Genomic DNA, 23224 nt, shown 5'->3' on the forward strand with positions numbered 1-23224 from the left:
TCTGCGCACAGGGTCACGCCACCCAACGCCCACCCGCACCTCACACCCTCACCTCACGCCCTCTGCCCCCGCTCCGCCTCTAGCCACGCCCTCCTTCTAGGCCCCGCCCCTCCCCGCGCGCGCAGCCGCTGCATCTTCAGTCCCGGGCCGGCTACGCCTCTGCCTGCGCTGCGCCCTCCCGGCGAGGAGCGTCGCTGTATCGGTCTGCGCGCTCCACACGGACTCCGGCGCTTGGGCGGGGGCGGGAGGCGGAGCGGAGGCGTGGAGGCGGTGTCGCCGCGGTCTAGGGGCGGCGGGCGGCCGGTGACCGTGGCGGAGACGGTGGTCCTGGCACCATGGCAGCCTCGGTGTTCTGCTGCCTGCGGTGCTGCAGGGACGGCGGAACGGGACACATCCCTCTGAAGGAGATGCCGGCCGTGCAGCTGGACACGCAGCACATGGGTAAGGGCCCTCCCTTCCTCAGACCCAACGGCCCACGCCGGGTGTGGCGCGGCGGGTCGGGGGCAGTGTGGGGTCTGGAGGACCGCACGCGGCCCTGCCCCTCCGGGCGCCGCCCCCCGCTCTTCGCTCCCAGTTGCTGCCCTCGACCCGGTTTCGTCTCGCGGATCTCTTCCAGACGCGGGCCGACTCCACCTGGGCTCTGTTCTGTGTTCAAGGCTACGCAGCCCTGTCCGCTCCTGTCATGGGGAGCTGGCTGTGTGGACCTGCCTACCCATTTTCACGGGAATCTCCCGAGACGCGTCAGCCTCCCCCAGGCGAGGGGAGCGCCTCTGGTGCTCCTCCTACAGAGTTACTACTAAATTGCGTCTCTCAACAAGATTTCTGGCCACAAATGAATATTAAGTGTAAACATTCTCAGGGGAAAAAAATAGTGAAATAAAAATTGTTTTTAATGTATCAGCATTTCTATATTTCAAAGTAAATATAGCATCGCAGTTTTTTTGACTGAGAGAAGTGAAACATTAACCTTGATTGTTGAATAAGAAAATAAAAAACTTTACATGGTCTCTGCATTTTTTATTTAGGAACAGATGTTGTCATTGTAAAAAATGGAAGAAGAATATGTGGAACAGGAGGTTGTTTAGCCAGTGCCCCTTTACATCAAAACAAAAGCTACTTTGAATTCAAAATCCAGTCCACAGGTTGGTATAATGGTCCTTTACTATTAAAAGTACTAACTCTAAATATTAAGAGCAATTTTCGATATATGGAAAAGATTAACGAGGCAATAAAAAAGCACCAGACTTATTCGGAAGAACTTTTTTTCCCACCTCTTTTGTGATCCTGGTTAAAGTAGTTAATTTAGTTATTGAATTATTTTAGGTTCAGTTTTGTTATCTATAAAGTGGGATTACAGGAACTGCCTTTCCTGCTCTGCCTCAGTTATACTTAGGAGTGTGTTTTACACTGGATCAGTGTAAGGCACTAGCATTATGAATGGATGAATGGGTGCGGGATGGTCCATTTCATTTGGCCAGGCATTAAAGGTGTAGATTCTTGCTATTTTATCTTGGGATAAAATCAATCATATGATCCTGAATTTTTTCTCATAATTCTTGTTAAAATACCTAGATTCATTATCTTCTGAAGCAATTAGCAGATTTAGAATTCTCATGTCTGTATTTTTCATTAAAAAATTTATGGAGTTTTTTGAATCATACGACAGTTCTGCTTGAGTATTAAATAGCAATTAGTTAACTTGTAGCTATATTGAATGTGGGGAAATGTATTTTTTAAAGTTTTGTTATAAAAAAACATAGTGAAATATAGCATGAGTAATATAAGTATAGGCGTAGAATAGGAAAACTAAAGGGTAGTGAATGAATCATACTCTTACTCGACAAGCTTGAATGATGTAAAACATCCTTCTGGGGCTTGTTTTCTTTTTCTTTTTCTTTTTTTTTTTTAAAGATTTTATTTATTTATTTGACAGAGATAGAGACAGCCAGCAAGGGAGGGAACACAAGCAGGGGGAGTGGGAGAGGAAGAAGCAGGCTCATAGCGAAGGAGCCTGATGTGGGGCTCGATCCCATAACGCCGGGATCACGCCCTGAGCCGAAGGCAGACGCTTAACCGCTGTGCCACCCAGGCGCCCCCTGGGGCTTGTTTTCTAAGTTAATTTAAAATACTGATTTTCTTAAGTATATGAAATAAATATGAAACTGTCCTCCATTTCATTCTTTTATAAGTCAGCTGCAAAATGTCTCTCGTTACTAAAATCTTCTCAAGTACAATCTACCTTTTCTCAAGAGAAGCAAATATTTTCTTGAGCCTCAAATCCAGTACAAATTTTTATGTGGATTTTCCATAAAGGATGGCATCCTCACTGACATCTCTAGAATAAATACATTGTTGGAGTTTGTAAATTAATCTCTCTATGAAAGCCTGAGGCAGTTATGCCAAAGTGTATCACAGCATGCACAGTTCTTTAGGAGTAAGAAGACTCTATAACCCTGTCTAGAACTGTTGTCCCATGAAATTAGTATTATCACCTTCTGTCACTCTTAAAATTGTCCCACTCTGGAGGATAAATTATATAGTAAGATTATTTAGGAAGCCCAGACAGTAATATCCAGACATGCAACATTTTGACAGTTCTGCTCAGTTCAGAAAAATTGATTGGCAATGATCTTCAAACCTTCTTCCATTTATAGATTTTCTCCTAACTGATTTTGATAAAAACTGAGAAGGAACAGTTTGAAACAAAATCCAGAGCTCTAGGTATTCTGTTTGGCTGGTTAAGAGGAGACCTGCTTGCTTAAAATCAGCTTAGACCAAAAGGTTTTAAACTCACTGATTTAAGGTACGGGTAAGAAAATCATTTTATACTTCATCATTAATTTTCTCCTCTTCGCGGTATTGACCAGGTCTGTGTTATTTGTCACACATTATAGATGCAAAAACTAAAGACTAATTTCCCACTTCTCTGAGGTAGTGCTTGACTAGAACCCTAGGCCATTTAAATTAATTGTGTAGCTTTCAAAATGTCTTTTAGAGAATAGTGATGATAATAGCTAACATCTTTTAAAAAACACTCTGCTTTTCTTAACCGATTTTGGGGGGAATACTCACACTGTTCCAAGTATTTACTTGGTTACCTTGCTATATCTTTTAATAACCCTTTGAAGGAAGTATTGTTAGAATCCCAGGTTCACAGGTGAGGAAGCAGAGACAGGTTAAATACCTTGCCCCGATGACCTAGCTAAGCCAAAGGTTTAACCTAGGCTGTACAGCTTCAGGACCCATTCTTATCGCCTATGTTGTACTCTGTCTGTAGAGAACGTAGGGTAGTTTGCATACTACTTTTAAAAGATTTGTTTTTTTTAAAAATTAATAGAAAAAGTTTAGTGATAGTACACCACTTCTTTTAAAAACTTACACTCTGAGAAACAACCCCTTCTTTCATATTTGTGTTCTTCAGATTTTGGGGGCATTTAAACTATTATTTTTTAGGAATATGGGGTATTGGCGTTGCAACTCAGAAAGTTAACTTGAATCAGATTCCTCTTGGCCGAGATGTGCACAGTCTGGTGATGAGGAATGATGGAGCCCTATACCACAACAACGAGGAAAAAAATAGGCTGCCAGCAAACAGTCTTCCACAGGAGGGAGATGTGGTGGTAAGTTTTCTTGTGGAACTGTTTTCCACTGTAAATTATTAAAGTTGAACTGCTTTTAGTGGGAATTTGTGGTTTGAATTCCAAAGCACTGGAATTGGATCTAATGAGGTGGTATATATTCCAGAGAGAGCACTTGGTGTAGATACCGCTGCCTTACCAAACTGCTCTCCTTTCTAGAGCTGTCGCTGGCCAGGAAAATCTGCGTGAGCTCTTATTTCCATTCAGGAGAAAGAATGACCGGTTGGCTGCTTATCAACATCTCCTGCTTCTCTCACATCAGAGAAATCTTGGCCCACAATTTTAAAAAGTTTGCTGACATTCATATTAGAAAATACTAGGTATTTTTGCAACTAGAGATCTCTTAGAGAAAATGTTGACATTTATTGCAGGCATACCTTGGACATACTGTGGGTTTGGTTCCAGACCACTGCAATAAAGCAAATATTGCAATAAAGCAAGGCAAATGAGGTTTTTGGTTTCCCAGTGAGTATATATGTTTACACTACACTGTAGTCTTTTAAGTGTGCAGTAGCATTATGTTTAAAAAAATGGATGTACCTTAATTTAAAAATATTTTATTGCTAAGCAATGCTAACCATCATCTGAACTTTTAGTGAGTAATAATCTTTTTGCTCGTGGAGGGTCTTGCCTCGATGTTGATGGCTCCTGACTAAGCAGGATGGTGGTTGCTGAAGGTTAGAGTGGCCGTCACAATTTCTTAGAAGAACACAGTGCATTTTGCTGCAAAGATTGACCCTTCTTTTCATTAACAATTTCTCTATGGCATGTGATGCTGTTTGATAGCATTTTACCCAAAGTAGAACTTGTTTCAGAATTCGAGTCAATTTGTCAAACCCCGCTGCTGCCTCATCAACTAAGTTTATATAATATTTTAAATCCTTGTTGTCATTCAACAGTCTTTACAGCATCTTCACCAGGAGTAGATTCCATCTCAAGAAACCACTTTCTTTGCTCATCCACAAGAAGCAACTCTTCATCCATTGAAGTTTTATCATGAGATTGTAACAATTCAGTCCCATCTTCAGGCACCACTTCTAATTCTAGCTCTCTTGCTGCTTCCACCACATCTGCTATTACTTCCTCTACTGAAGTCTTGAAACCCTCAAAATCTTTCATGAGGGTTGAAATCAATTTCTGCCCAACTCCTGTTAATGTTGATATTTTGACTTCTTCCCATGAATCATGCATGTTCTTTTTTTTTTTAAGTTGGCTTCACGCGCAGCATGGAGCCCAACACGGGGCTCGATCTCACAACCCTGAGATCAAGACCTGAGCTGAGACCAAGAGTTGGGTGCTTAACCGACTGAGCCACCCAGGTGCCCTGAATCACGAATGTTCTTAAGGGCATCTAGACTGGTGAATCCTTTTCAGAAGGTTTTCAATTTACTTTGCCAAGACCCTTCAAAAGAATCACTATCTATGGCAGCTGTAGCCTTATGAAATGTATTTCTTAAGTAATAATAAGACTTGAAAGTTGAAATTACTCCTTGATCCATGGGCTACAGAACGGATGCTGTGTTAGCAGGCATGAAAACAGCTTTAATCTCGTTGTATATCTCCATCAGAGCTTTTGGGTGAACAGATGCATTGTCAGTGAGCAGTGATATTTTGAAAGGAGTTTTGTTTTTTTTTTTTTTTTGGAGCAGTAGGTCTCAACTGTGGGCTTAAAATATTCAGTAAACCATGTTGTAAACAGATGTGCTGTTATCTAGGCTTTATTGTTCCATTTATAGAGCACAGAGTAGATTTAACTTCATTCTTAAGGAGCCTAGGATTTTTGGAATGGTCAGTGAGCATTGGCTTCAACTTAAAGTCACCAGCTCTATAGCCCCTAACAAGAGAATCAGCCCGTCCTTTGAAGTTTTGAAGCCAGGCATTGATTTCTCCTGTCTAGTTCTGAAAAATCCTAGATGGCATCTTCTTCCAGTATAAGACTGTTTCATCTACACTGAAAATCTGTTGTTCAGTGTAGCCACCTTCACTTTGGCTGGATCTTCTGGAGAACTTGCTGCCTGCATCTGCGTTAGCACTTGCTGCTTTGCCTTGCACTTTTGTGTTGTAGAAATGGCCTCTTTCCTTAAACTGCATGAACCGACTTCTGCTAGTTTCCTACTTTTCCTCTGCAGCTTCCTCACCTCTCCCAGCCTTCATAGAATTGAAGAGAATTAGGGCCTTGTTCTGGATTAGGCCTTGGGTTAAGGGAATATTATGGCCGATTTGATCTTCTAAGCAGACCACCAAAATTTCTCTCTGTCAGCAATAAGTCTGTTTTGCTTTCTTATTATTTGTGTGTTCACCGGAGTAACATTTTTAATTTTCTTCAAGAAGTTTTCCTTTGTATTCACAACTCAGCTAATTGTTTGGTGCAAGAGGCCTGGCTTTTGTCCTATCTTGGCTTTCTACAAGCCTTCCTCCCTGAGCTTAATCATTTCTGACTTTTGATTTAAAGTGAGAGGCATGTGACTTCCTTTCACTTGAACACTTAGAGGCCATTGTAGGGTTATTAATTGGCCCAATTTCATTATTGTGTCTAAGGGAATAAGGAGGCCAGAGGAGAGGGGGAGAGACAGGGGAACACCCAGTCAGTGGAGCAGTTAAAACCACATATTTATTGATCAAATTAATGGTCTTATGTGGGCATGGTTTGTCACCCCAAAATAATTGCAATAGTAACATCAAAGATCACTGAACACAGATCATCTTAACAAATAAAATAATGAAAAAGTTTGAAATACTGCAAAAACTACCAAAATGTGACCCAGAGACTTGAAGTGACCAGACACTATTGGAAGAATAGCACTGATAGACTTGCTCAACACATGGTTGCCTTCAGTTTATAAAAAACGCAGTATCTGTGAAGTGCAATAAAACAAGATATGCCTGTATTTAATTTGTTATGAACTTAAAGAATTACAGCATTTTATTGGGAGTGTTGGTCCTCATTAAATTTAATCTTCACTTTGAGAACTCTTCAAAGAACTGGACTCAAAATCCTAAGGCTTGATTAGAGAAAAGTTTTTTTGGAAAGCAAGGGATAGAAAGAACTATATATATTAGGACTTCTCTATTTTTATTCCCAACTAATATATTTAAGTCTTTACCAAAGCCACCCTGTTGAAAATGTAATCCAAAGAACCCTTTCTGCTTTCCCAGTTACTTCTTAAATGCCATTATCCAAGAACCTTATACACTGGGTTCAGGCTATTAGCTATTGACTGAGAACAGAGTCCTAGGATCTCCTTCAGCAAAGATGTCCTTATACATAGAACCTTGTGTTCCTGGCTCTGGTACCAAGTTGAAAGGAATCTACATAATGAGGGAAAGTTTCTAATAATAAGATGACACAGACAGGATAAATTCAGGTTACTGAATTGAAGAAAGATATAGTATTTTGGTGAAAAGGAAGACAGATGTGGAAATTAAGATTAACTGTGGTCTGATCTTCATTTTTCTTAAAGATTTATTTATTTTAGAGAGAGAGTGGTGGTTTATTTATTTAGAGAGAGGGGCAGAGGGAGAGAGAGAGAGAGACTCTCAAGCAGACCCCCCACTGAGCGCAGTACCTGACGTAGGGCTCAGTCCATGACCCTGACATCACGACCTGAGCCAAAAATCAAGAGTCTGACACTTAAAAAAAAAAAGATACTTAACCAGCTGAGCTACCCGGGTGCCCCTGATCTTTTCTGCAATTTAAAAAATATGAAGAACATTTAGTTTTGTTGTTGTTTTGTTTTGTTTTTTAGAGAGGGAGAGAGAGAGAGGCAGAGGGAAAGGAAGAGAGAGACTAAAGCAGGCTCCACACCTAGCATGGAGTCTGACATGGGGCTTGATGTCACAACCCTGAGATCATGACCTAAGCCAAAATCAAGAGTCGGATGCTTAACCGACTGAACCGCCCATGCTCCCCTAGTTTTTAAATAGGTAAATTCTTGAAGGAGTTTTAGGGGGGCAAAAGTGTTTTAGGAGACAAAAGGCATAAACCATTTTTAAAATTTGCTTTTCCCTGTTCTTTTTGAATAGTTGGTTTTGTATTTGTAGATCATTGCCAGATGTCCATAATATGGAACACCCTAATTCAAATGGATATTTCTTGAAAGAGAATCTTGAAGTCAAGTCGATGCTATCAACCTGTTTACACTAAGATGAAATTCAAACATAAGCAAGGATAATCAGTAACAAATGTTTTTCTTTGGTGATATGTTGAACTTCTACTGTGTGTTATTCTTGCCTTCCTATCTCATTCATTGAGATAACTGATACCACAAATTGATGACAGATTTAAGAATGTCATTTTTAGTCTGTCAGCTTTATTAAATTAAACTTTGAGTTTTCATACCCATTCTGATAAAAGGAGGACTTTGAAAAAGGTGAAATATGTGCAGAATCAAGAAAAGTAAAACATTACCCTACCATATTACCTTTATATTCCTAGTTCAAACATTTGAGAACAAATTTCACCAAATTGCTGACAGTGACAGGAAAAGTAGAATGGATTTAAGACAGGGAAAACATTCTCATATGTGCAGAATTTCATTCATATACCATTTCCTAAAGAGAAACCAAGAAAACTAAGCTTTCAACATCTGACCAAATCATTATATTTATACAATAATCCTACAGTATCCACAGGGCCTACTACAGCACCAGGAAGGCATACGTGGCTTATACTTATTTTTTTCCTTTTATATATAGTTTTGAAAAGTGGAAATTATAGTCTAAAATTGCATTTTTCAGTTTAATTTTCAGAGAAGTAAACATTCTACATAATAATAATAGTAATAGCAAACACTTCTCTAGCATTTGTTATGGGCCAGGCACTGTTTTAAATGCCTGGCAGGGATTAAATTATTTAATCCTCATAATGACTCTATAAAATAGATAGTATTATTATTACCATTTCATAGATTAGGAGAAGTTAGGTAACTTCTTTTATGGAGGGATCCTGGATTATAATACAGGCAGCTTAATTACAGAGTCTGTTCACTGAACATGCAAACAATTATTGATAAATGCCTTGAACATGTCAGATATTTTGGTATCATTATGGTGGAATGAAACCTAGTTTCTGGATCATATAAAAGGACAGATTAATTTAGAAATACTTGAACTGAACTTTGCTAATAGGAGTTGGGGGTTCTTAGTGTTGGGATTTTGCCCTGATGCTGCAGGTTTGGCTTTTAAAATTTGTTTGCTTGCAGTAGGTTAGGCTGCCACCAGGTGGTGAAGGGCGCCTGAATTACAAACCACTGCTCGGAACTGCTAGATACCCTGTAAGGTGTTTCTATAAAGAGAGGACACGTTGTTTTTATGTAATTTTGTTTTTGTTTTTTAAAGGAGAAGTGTCTTCTTCATTACAAAAACTAATTCCAGCCATCAGTTAGCTTTGTTATTATATTTAAATACATCAACTTAAATGGAACAGAAACAATCTCTGTCAGTATTTTTTAACTATTAACAAATTACTATTTAACCCTGGCTTTGCTAAGATTTGAGGAGATTTTTTTAAAAGATTTATTTATTTATTTTAGCTAGAGAGCATGCACGAGTGTGGGGGGAGGGGCAGAGGGAGAACATCTTAAAGCAGACTCTCTGCTTAGTGCAGAACTTGATCCCAGGACTCATGAGATCATGACCTGAGCTGAAACCAAGAGGCTTAACCACCTGAGCCACTCAGATGCCCCAGGAGAATCTTTTATAGCACTTACCCCAGTGACTCATTTGGGCCTTTGTTATTTTAAGGAGAGAGTGAAGGAGTTAAGACTAGATCATCTGTAAGATCTTTTTCTACCTCTAAAAATTTTTTAAGTTGATAAAATATATCCACAGTCAAAAATCCTTGGAGTGGTGGTCTTCTTGGTCTGTGATGATTTTGGTATTGAAAGATCTCTCCTGGGGCGCCTGGGTGGCACAGCGGTTAAGCGTCTGCCTTCGGCTCAGGGCGTGATCCCGGCAGTATGGGATCGAGCCCCACATCAGGCTCCTCCGCTATGAGCCTGCTTCTTCCTCTCCCACTCCCCCTGCTTGTGTTCCCTCTCTCGCTGGCTGTCTCTATCTCTGTCGAATAAATAAATAAAAAATCTTTAAAAAAAAAAAAAAAGATCTCTCCTATCCATTCTTAATTCTTCAAAGAAAAGCTCTCTTTCTGCCAGCAGTTAGTAACTATAGTATAAAGTTTTAAAGAGAGGTAGTATGGCATGACAAGTAGAGTTAGTATTCTCAAGCCATACTGCATGGGTTTAAATCCCAGCTCTGCCACTTCCTAGTTCTGTAACCTTATATAAATTTTTTTTTTTAAGATTGTTTATTTATTTATTTTTGAGAGAGAACACAAGCACAAGCAGGGGAAGGGGTAGAAGGAGAAGCAGACTTCCCAGTGAGCAGGAGCCTGATGCGGGACTCGATTCCAGGACCCTGGGATCATGACCTGAGCCAAAGGCAGATGCTTAACCAACTGAGCCACCCAGGTGCCTCTAAATTATTTAATCTTTTTGTGCTTTAGCTACTTCATCTGTAAAATGGGGATAATAGTAATAATAATAAATACCTATCTTGTTCTGAGGACTAAATATGAAGTACTTAACAATAGTGCTTGGTACATAATACAGGCTTTCAAAGTATTTTCCAGCATTTTAATAATAATAACTATTTATTATTAGTTTTGACTTTTGTACCGTCAGTAACGTTCAGATATTCAGATTCATCTATTTTTATTCCACTTTTTTTTTATTCTTGTGAGCTATTTTTGTATTTTTCAACTTGATACTAAATACCAATTATATTCCATCATAAGCACTAGCTTTACCTTGGTAATACATTTGACATATTTGAAAGCAAGGTAAAGAGATGGAAATGTATTTCTTTTCAGAAATAAGTTCTAAAAAGAGACACTTGTTGACAACTTAAGAACAGTGACAGGTGGTAAACCCTAATGCTGAAAACCTCTTTGTTTTCCCCCCTTAAGATCAAATTCTACAGAGAGAGAGCAGTGTGTTCTGTATGACTTTTAAAGGGCTCTCCGGGGGTGCCTGGGTGTGCAGTCGGTTAAGCATCCGACTCTTGGTTTCAGCTCAGGTCATGATCTCAGGGTTGTGTGATCGAGCCCTGCCTCAAACCCTGCATTGGACTCTGTGCTCAGCAGGGAGTCTGGTTCTCTCTCTCTCTCTCTCTCCCCCTTTCCTCCCCCCACTACTTTTTTTTTAGTATATGTGCTGCCGAAGCGAGCACTTCCTCCCCCCACTACTGTGCACTCAGGCGCATTCTCTCTCTCTCAAAAAATAAAATAAAAAAGAAAATAAAGGTCTCTCTGTACATGGCAGGCAGTACTTACATCATCTTAATATTCACAATATAAAATTCACATTATCTGAATATAATGCTAAGCGTCAAACTGTTCTCATTTGTTTTACCTCTAATGTGAACTCTTGGACTTTACCTGACTTTTCCTCCACATAATCACCACTAATTTTTTTTTTCAGCTCAGTTCAAGCAGAACTCTACCAAATCGTGAACCCGTAATGAAAGATATCATGACACTAATTATTAGTTTTTTCCATGCTTCCCAGTGGGTGCTTTCTGACTATTTAGGCTTTTTATGGAACACTTATTTTTCTACTTTTTAATATTTTCTTTCCTTCCTAGGGTATTACATATGACCATGTAGAATTAAATGTATATTTGAATGGAAAAAATATGCATTGTCCAGCATCAGGTATACGAGGGACAGTGTATCCAGTTGTTTATGGTAAGCTAAAATATTTCTAAATATTATTATATATATGTAACCTTTTACTTGACATTTTCATTAACTTTCTATCACTCAAAAATCTGGACAATAAGGACCTCTTTTATATGAAATGTACTCACGAAATCAGAATCCCACTCTGTAGGGCTAAGGAAGTTTTTTATTCCCCGTGTATTAAAAATGTTTTTCCGAATACAACAGTTATACTTAAATATATAATAACCATACTCCTTTTTTAATCATGTAGTCTTATGTTCTAGAACGTTTCAAAGAACTTTGCTGAATTTACAAAGCTTTTTCTGCCAGTTATTAGGGAGATATAGATAACCAGGAAATGTAATTGTAAAGAATATTTTGGAACCAGGGATGGGAATTTTATATAGATTAAGCTTTAGTTACCTTAATAAAATTACCTAAGTGTTAAAACTCTCCTGAGAGAAATTGTGATTTAGAATAGTTTGATATTAATTGTTTTGCTTTTGATGGTTATGTGTATGTATGTACTATAATTTCTGTACAAGTGCATCCTCCCAAGAATTGGGTTACTTAAGAGATGACTCTATACTATTTAATTACTATAATTTCTATTATAGAAAAATTCAAACATGTATAGAAGTAAGGAGAATGGTATACCATGAACCCTCATGTTCCCATCACCCAGCTGCAATTATCAACTTGGAGCCAGTTGGGTTTCATGTGCCCCCTAATGCTAATACTCCTTCTGATTTTCAGCTTCCCTCCTTGGATTATTTTGAAGCAAATGCCAGACATTATGTCATTTTATTCATAATTATTTCATATGTATCTCTAAAAAATAAGGTGTCTCTTTATAAAAAATAACAAACATAAGCCCAGTGTCTTTATGCCTCTATTCTGCTTTATTTTTTATGTTATCAACTTTAAATCAACAGGTGCATGACTTTTCTGCCTATGGTTTTAGTAGATCTAAAAATATTTTCTCGTTTATTTTCTTTAAATTCTTAGATCTGAGCCATAATAGGAACTGATTATTAATTTTTATAGTAACTTACTAGAAAGGTAACAGTGTAGTGATGATAGACTGGGATGTCAGAAAAGTATATGAATAACAAATGTAAATATTTAATAATATGTTAATAACAAAAGCGTATGCTTTACTCTTTAGTTGTTTTCATTAGTCTTTTCTCGCAAAAATTACTTTTCAGTGATTTTACCTTCTCTGTCTTTGCATATAAAAGTTTTTTTAAGTTTCGATTTTGGTTAGTTTCTTTGCCATATCGGGTAAAGCAGTTCCTTTAGCTACTTAAATGGAAATGTAGCTTGATATTCTAAATAATTAAGCCTGAGAAGTGAAATAGATATCAAATTATACAAATGGGTGTAAACAATTTTATTCCAAATTGTCTCTTGGATTTAGTATAATTTTTAATGTAGTAAAGTTATAGATAGTAAATTACACAAAGTATATTTCATAAATTGACATTGATAAATCAGTAAAGTAAGCCAAGTATTTTAATGGTCTGATAGTATCAGAGATAAAAATTAAGCTTAAGGGGTGCCTGGCTGGCTTAGTAGAGCATCCAACTCTTGATATCAGGGTGGTGAGTTCGAACCCCATGTTGGGTGTAGAGATTACTTATAAATAAATAAATAAATAAATAAATAAATAAATAAATAGTAGAGCATCCAACTCTTGATATCAGGGTGGTGAGTTCAAACCCCATGTTGGGTGTAGAGATTACAAATAAATAAATAAATAAATAAAAATAAAACTTCAATTCCTTTACCTTTGTCCTCCATCCCATCCCTAATCCTAGATCCATCCAGTCGTTCATTTTGTCAGTTCTTACACACAAACGATGGAGAGAAGAAGCCATATCACACTGAAGAAAAGTGTCATTACAAAGTTATGCCTTCCAGCCTAAGCTCTCAACATTTGTGGCAATTCTTTTACATTTCTGCACATTTCAGACCTTCACCATACTTCTTGAATTTCATCCTCATTCTCCACAGATGACCTTACCTTCTACTTTATAAAGAAACAGGCTGTCAGTAGTGAACTCCACCTTCCCACTCCTGCCCTCCTGAAGCTTTTCTAGATCAAATCCAATCTTGCCTTCTTTCTGTCCCATCTTAGATGAAGTACTATCCTTCATGTTAAAAAAAACAAAACAAAACAAAAAAGCACTGTGTAGTCTAGATTTCAAACTCCCGAACTCCGGGACTTTACTTTGTCAGTTATTTCACTCATATCTCATGTAAGGAACCTCTCTTTTCAGTGCCTGTAAACATTCTGAATCATCCTTATCCCCCCAAAAAACCCTTCCTAAACTCATAGGCTTCACTAGCCCTGTGTTTACCCTTCTTTATCTGGCTGCATTACTAACAGCCTGCACTGCTTACTGTATCATTCGGTTGTGCTTCAACCCTGTCTGACTGCCTTTACCACCACTTCACTGAAACCACCCTTGCTAAAATGTCTAGTGGCTTCATGAATGTCAAATCCAGTACTTAACTTTTTTGCATTTAATATGACATACAAAATATTTAGTGATATGCATTAAATATATTTGTGCAGTTTTAAGAAGTAGCTATGAAGTAAACACTCATGTCATTACCAGAGTCAACATAATGAACATATTCATCACCCCTAAAATTTCCTCCTGTTCCCTTATAATCCTTCCTGCTCACCTCTCCCCACCCCAGCCCCAACCAAACAACCACTGATCTGCTCTCTGTCAGTATACATTATCTGAATCATAAAATTTGTGTTTTTTTCTGTGTGACTTCTCTCAGTGTAATTATTTTAAGATTGAACCATGTTGTAGAATGTATCAGTAATTCATTCATTTTTATTGCTAAGTAGTATATGTAGTTCATTGTGTGCTTATATCATAACTTGTTTGTCCCTTTGCCTGTTAATGGATATTTAAGTTGTTTCCAGTTTGGGGCCATTATAAATAAAGCTGCTGTGGAAATTCATGTATAAGTCTTTGTTTGGATATGTGCATTTATTTGTCTTTGATAAATGCTGGTAAAAAGATGTAGAAGCTGAGTAAGGCCTATAGTCTAGGTAATAGTAGTTTATCGATGTCAGTTTTCTGATTTGGATATGGTACTGTGGTTATGTAAGATGTTACCACTAGGGGAAGCTGGGTGAAGAGTACGGAGAACTCTTTTATTTTTGCAATCGTTTTTGAATCTATAATTTTTTCAGAATAATTTTTAAAAAGTAACACATCTTAATGTATAAAATTGAGAAAATATAGGTAGGCAAATAAGGAAAAAATTAAAAGTACTCATATTCACACTGTCTAATTTTAGTAATATTTTGATGTATTTCCTTTCAGTGTTTTTAATTTTATTTTTTATTGTGGTTATTTTTATCCAATAGGATTATGTTTTGTAACCTGGGCAGCAGATGTATTTATTCTTTTTGCCTGCTAATAATATGGTATTATGAAAAGTCTATTTTATAATTATGCATTCTTGTGAATTAAAGTGTTAGCTTCTAACTTATTTCTTTCTTTTTCTGTCTTTAGTTGATGACAGTGCAATTTTGGATTGCCAGTTCAGTGAATTTTATCATACTCCTCCACCTGGTTTTGAAAAAATATTATTTGAACAGCAGATCTTCTGAATGTATTTGTTTTTGAAACTTGTGTTTCTGCACTTTTAAAAGTGTTTACCATTTAATAAAGCTTTACCTGACCTGTAGATGAAAATATATTCTTAAAAATATGCTTGTTAATGTTGTTTAAGGAACCAGTGTATTCAAGATACCATCTGGAAGTTGTGATTTAAAATACTTCTGTTTTGTGAGATGAAATCAGCATTTGGGGCAGTTTATTTAATTCTTATTTAAATAAATATAACTATGGGTTTGATTAACAGTATTAAGTGGAAATATGTATATAGATATTTAAAGGGGAATCTTTCTTACATAAAATATTTGTTTTTATATTAGACATGCAGAGTTGGGTGGGTTTTTCTCATTCTGAAATTTAGACCTCATTAACTGTTTTAAGTCTGCAGTCTAATTTGTGTCTGAGTGTTCTTTTTTATATAGAGTATAACAAAGTGATAGAAAATATATTATTGGCAACTTCTTTTTTGGTGATTTATTTACTGTAAAATGTACCACTTTTCTTAAACTTTAAATTGCTTACTTTGTATGTCACTGGTTTTAATTTGCTTTGTGAAAGGAGGTAAATGTTTTAGTAACTGTCAGAGCGTTTTGTTGAAGACCATCATGCTGTTACTTCAATAGCAGAGTAAGTAGTGGTTGATTGGTGATGTAGTATACACTGGCAGACATTTAGAATAGTATGATGCTTTAACCTTAAATGTAAATGAGATTAGTCTTTTAAGAACTTTTATTTAAATGTGTGTTTTTCTGTAAGGAATAATAAAATAATAGTAATTAAGGGATATTTAGTACTATATTAAATACACGTTCTTCCTGTTTGGTTAATTTTACATTAAATTCACTTCATTCTTGATTATTTCAGAAGTTCAGAGATAAGCGAATCCTCTCCATGACCCTGAGCCTCTGCCAAGTCTTCAGTAAAGATTCCTTCAAGACCCTACTAACCTGAACTAACCACTGTACACACTCTGGTACAGTCTCCTTTTCTAGTGAGCCAAGGATATGCACGTTTCTCTCCTTTGTCAACAAGGAGCAGTGTGTTGTACTAGAAAACAATGGGCTTTAGAATCAGAAATCTGAATTGTAATTTTGCCTTCTTATCCCATTACCTCCTCGGCTGAGTTCCTTAGCTTTCCTGAGCTCAGGTTCCCCATTTATAAAAGGGATACTCATATTTACTTGATAAGATTCTATAAATAGTTAAATAAGGTAATATATGTAAAACACCTGACTCACCATAGGCACTTAATAAATGTAGCTTCCTTATTGACTCTTCAGCAGTGGTTTTCATAGTGTCCTCAAACCAGCAGCCTCTAGAACTTGTTAGAAATGCATATTCTTAGGCCCTGCCCCAGACCCACTGAATCAGAAACCATTGGGGATAGCACCCAGGAATCTGTGTTTGAACAAGCCTTTCAGGTGATTCTAATACACGCTAAAGTTTGAGAACCACTGTTCAGGAGAGAATGATTGCCTACTATAAATTTTCTAAGGATTTAAGACTATTTTTGTCCCATAGGCAAGAGAATCCTGCAGTGTTTATTGTTTAATTGGTAGATAAAAATGTGACAACGTGCTTTGAAAACATAAATATACTTGAGTAAATTTATTTACGTAAAACCCAAATTTACCTCTGCAGATACAGAATTGAACTAACTATATTATTTATGCATTTTTGTCTGACTTTCTGAATCTTAATTCGTAAAGAACATGCTTACTTTGGAAAGCGAATTGAAATGACTACTGTTTGCTGTCTTTATAAAATGTTATCTACCTCTTCGTTATTTTTTTTAAAACCAACCTTTTTTTAGTCATCCTATTCTTTACTCAAGACTATCTTTTCTCCTCTAGTCATATGGAATAGGCACAATACTAAAAATGATACATGAGTTGTGCCATGTCCATGGCAACAGTTTCATGAAGTCTAAATATGTTTTTAATCTGAAGGTATCTAAGTTCTCTTAGGAAAATAACCTCCCTAAACCTATAACCTCAGTCTAATCTTAAGGAAGACATCCACAAGTTCCATTAGAGGGGCATCCTATAAAATACTTGAACAGTACTCCTCCAAACTGTCAAGGTCATCAAAAAAAGAAAGAGAAACTGTCAAACCCAAGAGGAACTGAGCCCAAGGGGACATAACAAGAAAATATAATGTGGGATCCAGGAAGAGAAAAAAGGTTAGGTAAAAACTAAGGAAATATGAATAAACTATGGATTTTAATAATAAGTATCAATATTCATTTATTGTAACAAATGTATCCTACTGTAAGATGTTAATGGGAGAAACTGGGAGAGGAAATATGTGGAAATTCTGTACTACTCAATTTTTCTGTAAATCTAAACTATTCAAAAAAATAAAGTCTTAAAAAAATTACATTGATGGGGCGCCTGGCTGGCTCAGTCAGAAGAGTATGGGACTCTTGATCTCAGGGTTGTGAGTTCGAGCCCCACATTGGGTGTAGAGATTAAATACGTAAACTTAAAAAACATTACATTGAGCTAGGAGAAATATAAAAATTAAGCCTTTCATGAAGCCATCATGAAGAACATTAGTACAGTATAGCTTAAATATTTAATGATAGCTAAATATAGGCCTAGATGGGACATAAGACACACGAAGACATGCATTTGTTCCTGGCCGAAGAGATGATATCCAATATCTTAATTCTGTATATTGCAAAAATCCATCTGTTCATACTAGTGCAATTTTCCATAGTTACACTGAAAATTTATTATCCATGTTATTTCAATGATTTAAATATTGCAAATGATTTGTAATGTTAGATATGTGAAACAATGAAAATCTTTTGATCAGTATACATATTAAAAGCCAGAAAAAAGGGGTGCCTGGGTGGCTTAGTTGGTTAAGCATCTGCCTTTGGCTCAGGTCATGATCTCAGGGTCCTAGGATTAAGCTCCACATTGTGCTCCTTGCTCGGCAGGGAGTCTGCTTGTTCCTCTCCTCCCTGCTTGTGCTCTCCCTCGCTCTCTCTCTCTCTCAAAATCTTAAAAAAAAAAAAAAAAAAGCCAGAAAAAGCAAACTTGGCTTTTAATTGCCTTTGGCTCATTTGTTAAGATAATATGAACATATTTTAAACTTGGATTACAGACTATTATAAATTAACTTTGGAATGGTATAATACATAATTTGAATTAGGGCTTTTCTAAATCATTAACAAAAACAGACATATGCGTGATTTTGTTGCTCAGATCTTTAACTGTATGTTTATTTTCTAATATAAGTAGTTATGGACAGTGAAAGCATAGCTGGAAATGCAAGTGAGATCTTGGACAAGTTTTGGTAAAATACATTAAATCAACTTTTAGATAATGCAAAAACACTAGATAGGATCATGAGAAGGAATCTCTAATCAAAACTAGAATTTCCCTGTACACAGATACAACCAAATATAGTACTCGTAAATGGAATATAATCAACTACCACTTATATTAATTTGCATTAATTATGCAACCTGGCAGGGAAATACTGTTGGGAGCTAATTGGGCTGTTCATGTGAATGAGTGGAAACATAATAGTAGAATCAATTAACTGTCGTTCTTCCATGTGCTGAATAAGGCAATTCCCCTTCAACTTGCTCTTTTAAAATAACTGGGACAAAATTATTGAAATGGTGGGTATAACACAGAATAATGCCAAATATTATTAGCAATATAAATGAAATCACATACCATCCAAGAGTTCTATAGAAATTTAAAGGAAAAATTGTCCCAGTATTGGAAGAAATGTGTAATCTGTAGTTACATAGGAATCATTACCATGTAGTCATTTAACAATTGGATCATCTATGCGTTGTGTTCCATAAATATTTAGATAAGATAGTCCCTGCCCTCAAAGAGCTCTGCTAATTGCAGTTCATAAGTTTGGCTCTAGAATACGCAAGATACATTGATAAATGGGGGGGGAAAAGTTGTTAAACATTTCTATGTTTAATATGAACCATTTAAAAAAAAAACACGAGTCTAGAAATACATTTTGGAAATAAGACTACAGGGAATTATCTCTTACTGTGGAATTTATCTGGTAAATTATTAGCTGATGCCATGACAGGCACCAGCATTAATCTGATCCCCAGACCCAGGAAAGTAATAGTGCTGGTGAAGACACATATGGAGTAGTCCAGATCTAGTAAATACTACATTTTTAAAAGGATGATGATAAAACAGTGAAGGCTACCAGGCTGCTGAGGGTCTGCTTAACCCATGAATGAAAATGAATGAATGATTATGGGACTGTTAGAAGAAAATATTCATTTCGCTGGGCAATTGAAGACACAATGACTTGTGAAATGCTAATCATTATAAGGAGACTAGAGGGGCGCCTGGGTGGCTCAGTCAGTTAACCGTCTCCCTTTGGCTCAGGTCATGATTCTGGGGTCCTGGGATCGAGCCCAGTGGCTTGGCTCAGTGGAGAGTCTGCTTCTTCCTCTCCCTCTGCCCCTATCTCTCCCCGCTCATGCACTCTCTCTCTCTTTCTCTCTCGAATGGATAAAATCTTAAAAAAAAAAAAAAAAAAAGACTAGAAATAAAGCCAAAAAATTCTGTATAGGTTCATGTGTGTGATTCTCACAAATGTATTTCAGGTGTGTTTCAGATACTTGATCACTCAGCATTTGAAAAAAAATGGGTAGATTTATTCTCTGTTGCCCTGGAGGCAGAATTATTGGGAGATACAGGGAAGCAGATTTCAGTTTAAGATGGGAAAGAACTATCCTATTAGTTCACCACTAAAATTGCTGCCTTGCAAAGAAATGAACTTCTGGTCCCTGGAATTGTTCTAACATTTGTTTTAAAATGTAGGTTTTTTTAAATGGAGATACGGTGGGCCAATAGATCAGGGGACGAATGCCATTGAAAAAGATGATTTGTTAGAGTTCCCAAGAGGAAAGGGCACACCATGCCACACAGGTATGCATCAGGTTAGGTCAGGAGGCAGAAGGAACAAGGGGAAAGCATGGCATGGATCTTCATTGTGGGTTCCACGTGTAAGGCAGGGTAAGCATACTTAGGATTGGCTTTGAATAGTTTCAGCAGGCTGTGGGGTTTAGAGGCTGTTCCATGGAGTCCGGTACCTTGCCCTAGGGTGATTAGGACAGGGAAATATTGACCCGGGAGTGTTAAAAGCCAGATAGAGGAGGTGGGGCTCTAGATTAGTTGGTTTGCATATGAAAGGCAGGCTCCAGGCTGTCTCCAGGGATCAGAGGACGCCAGGTGGAGCTGGGTGTCACCTGTCAGCAAGGCCCCAGATGCCACAGCACCAAGAATACAGGACAGCAGAGCATTTAATTAATACACAGGCTGGATTACTATCCCAGAGATGGCGTAAATAGGGTTCCTGCTTAGTTAAAGGCTGAACTGATGTTTTCTAAAACTGAATTGTATTCATTCAGACTGTTGCCAAGTTTCCAAACAAGTTAAATTGAAAACAAAGAAATGGGAGACATAGAAGCTCCAGGGATCTATACTGGGATTTGTCATATTAAATTTGTGTAAATTCTGGAAAGGGGAGATGATACTAAAGTTTATTTAAGGACATAGTGCTGGCTCAACAGGGTAAACAAGTTCTCACACAGTTTTGTGAGTGGACAAAAGTGACTTACAAGTGATGAACAAAAAACTGGGAGATCTGGGGACAAATAGACAAAACTATGAGTATCATGGTCTCCTACATATTATTTAAGCTCAGAAAGAGATCTCTATAGCTCCCAGTCTAGTGTATGGTCACAATCAAAACTATCTATAAAATGCTACTATTAGGAAGGGTTTTGAAAATTAAGCAGAGAATCTTAGCAACCATTATAAGAAACAAAACATGAAATTTGTCTCTCTTTACCTATGTGTGGTTTACTTATTGCATTTCAGGTGAAAGGATGAGTTGAAGAAAACCCAAGAAAGGATAACACAAGTGACCAAAAGAAGGCCAGCCACTAGACAGGTAGGCCCGTCAGTCTGGAAATCAAGGCTGAGAATGAATATTACCCAAATCTATAAAATCGGGGTGAGTATGGATCAGTAGGTTAAACTTGGATTTATTGACCAAATTCCTGAATGCTAATAATTAAGGTAGCAGCCCTTGAAACTTGAAAAAGAAATACTTAGAGGCAAAAAAATGTGATGCTATGTAAGAAATGGATCATTTCACCCAGCAGTGGTATAGGAAGACATAGTTTTTGAAACTGAATTGTTAAGCAACAAGACATACTGGAGGCCTTTTGTGCAAATTCTCCCTTCCCACGTGGGCGAAGTGGCCCAAGAGAGATTAGGTATCCTGGCCAAGATGACACAGTTAGTAAAATCCAGGTAATTCAGCATTCATTAAATAAACATAAGCACTCTGTCAGGCACAGTACAAAGTTCATTCTACATGAACATGTGACTAGATAAATCCATTTACAATTTCTAGAGGTTTCTAAAGAGTTTTTTATGGAAGCTAGAAATTTAGGAATATATCTTTTTTAACATTGACGCATGAAAGACAGTTTAGCAGTCCTACAAAACATACCTCATACAACCGTCTTGAGACAGACAAAGACCAGGCTAGGCCATTAGGTAGATTCCCATTTGATTACCTTTATTTAGGGGTTGGTGCCTGTAAAGTTGTCAGAAATGTTGAAATAAGTATCTGTCTTTTGGATTATCTCTGTGACAGCTCTCCATTAGCACAAATAAACAGCAGTTAATGATTCACCCAGTCTCATCCCTGGGTTATGTGCTGACATGGAAGTGTGGCCTCAAAGGGAACAAGGAAACATTTAATTCTTCTCCTTGTGTTATATTCTTGTAATTAAATTGGAATATGTCCATGGAAGCTTGGAAAATCCACAATACTTTAAGGAAGTAAGCTATGATATATCTTCTGTATTTGTCATTCCTCAGTTTTTTCCTAGCCCCTGTTCCTCCCATTAAAATTATCTTTAGAAAAGCCTCATTTTTTTTGCTGGATTTTATAGGTTCAGATTTTATGAAGAGTCAAACTCTGAAGCTCCTTTTTTATTTTTACTTTTGAAGAACACTTTAAAGCAATTATAATAATACAAATGAAGTTATAGGAAAAAGGTTTAAACTCATCACAAAAACAATTTTCCAACATTTTAGAAGTACATATCTTCCTATAAGCAATTGTCACACTAATCATAAAACTGTTCCTACCTATTGGATAGGGATCTTGAAAAACAAGATAGTATAACTTAAGTATCCCACAGCTCTTTTCAGAAATGGTGGTGGAAACTGAGTGAGCTCTTGAAATCTCATGACACAGTACATTTGATTATTTTTATAGGACTGAGCTTATTTGTTCAACAAGTATGTTTCAGCATCTAGTGTGGCAAGCACAAGGCTGGGCTGGAGATGCAAAGATGAGTAAGACAGTCTTCACCTTCAAGAAAGTGCGTGACTCTGCTCACGACGCTGCTGCAGTTTTATTCCACCAGCAACAACAGAAGGAAATTGACATAGACATGTCTTCACCAGCATCACAGTGAAAATATCTCATGGTAACAGTAGACTAGAATCCTTAGGATTTATTTTCTACATATTTATTTGGGAAATTTGGGTTGTTAACCAACACATATATGTATTCTAGTCATTCACTTATTTATTTTAATTCCAGTATAGTTAACATACAGTGTTCTATTAGTTTCAGGTGTACAGTATAGGAATTCAACAATTCATGTATTACTCAGTGATCATCAAGATAAGTGTACTCTTAATCCCCTTCGCCTATTTCACCCACCTCCCCTCTGGTAACCCTCTGTTTGTTCTCTATAGTTAAAAGTCTGTTTTTTGGTTTGCCTCTTTTTTTCTGTTTGCTCATATGTTTTATTTCTTAAATTGCACGTATTAGTGAAGTTTCATGGTATTTGTCTTTCTCTGACTGGCTTATTACTTAGAATTCTACTCTCTACATTCATCCATGTTGTTGCAAATGGCAAGATTTTGTTCTGTTTTATGGCTGAATAATATTCCATTGTGTGTGTGTATATGTGTGTGTGTGTGTGTGTGTATCTCCCATCTTCTTTATCCATTCATCTATTGATGGACACTTAGGCTGCTTCTGTAATTTAGCTATTGTAAATAATGCTGCAATAAACACAAGGGTGAATATACTCTTTTGAATTTGTGTTTTTGTATTCTTTGGGTAAATACCCAGTAGTGTGATTACTGGGTCATATGGTGGTTCTAGTTTTTACTTTT

The 23224-nt window shown here is 37.1% G+C and overlaps 1 protein-coding gene across 3 annotated transcripts; it reads left to right on the top strand.

The window, feature by feature from the left end:
• The first annotated feature begins 218 nt into the window (after positions 1 to 218).
• SPRYD7 (SPRY domain containing 7) lies at positions 219 to 17387 on the top strand. 3 transcript variants are annotated; one of them, XR_005832605.1, is made up of 6 exons: positions 226 to 441; positions 1026 to 1142; positions 3454 to 3620; positions 11280 to 11382; positions 14904 to 15635; positions 15873 to 17387. XR_005832605.1 is itself a non-coding variant. In XM_040622654.1 (5 exons), the coding sequence occupies exons 1-5, from the start codon at positions 336 to 338 to the stop codon at positions 14999 to 15001; spliced, it is 591 nt and encodes a 196-aa protein (XP_040478588.1). In that variant the 5' UTR covers positions 226 to 335; the 3' UTR covers positions 15002 to 17387. The 3 variants fall into 3 exon arrangements, 2 of the variants coding, with proteins under 2 accessions (XP_040478600.1, XP_040478588.1); XM_040622654.1 differs by having other exon boundaries at positions 14904 to 17387; XM_040622666.1 differs by lacking the exons at positions 11280 to 11382; positions 14904 to 15635 and having other exon boundaries at positions 219 to 441; positions 3454 to 3617.
• Positions 17388 to 23224: the final 5837 nt, after the last annotated feature.

This window comes from Ursus maritimus, unplaced genomic scaffold (genome assembly GCF_017311325.1).
Source record: "Ursus maritimus isolate PB19 unplaced genomic scaffold, ASM1731132v1 scaffold_10, whole genome shotgun sequence".
Classification (NCBI taxonomy): Eukaryota; Metazoa; Chordata; class Mammalia; order Carnivora; family Ursidae; genus Ursus; species Ursus maritimus.

What these genes read in the sequence shown, in the direction of transcription:
- SPRYD7 (XM_040622654.1), top strand. Translation starts at nt 336, where the DNA reads ATGGCAGCCTCGGTGTTCTGCTGCCTGCGGTGCTGCAGGGACGGCGGA. An exon ending in GCTGGACACGCAGCACATGG is followed by an intron (nt 442 to 1,025) that starts GTAAGGGCCCTC and finishes TTTTTTATTTAG; the next exon opens with GAACAGATGTTGTCATTGTA. An exon ending in ATTCAAAATCCAGTCCACAG is followed by an intron (nt 1,143 to 3,453) that starts GTTGGTATAATG and finishes ATTATTTTTTAG; the next exon opens with GAATATGGGGTATTGGCGTT.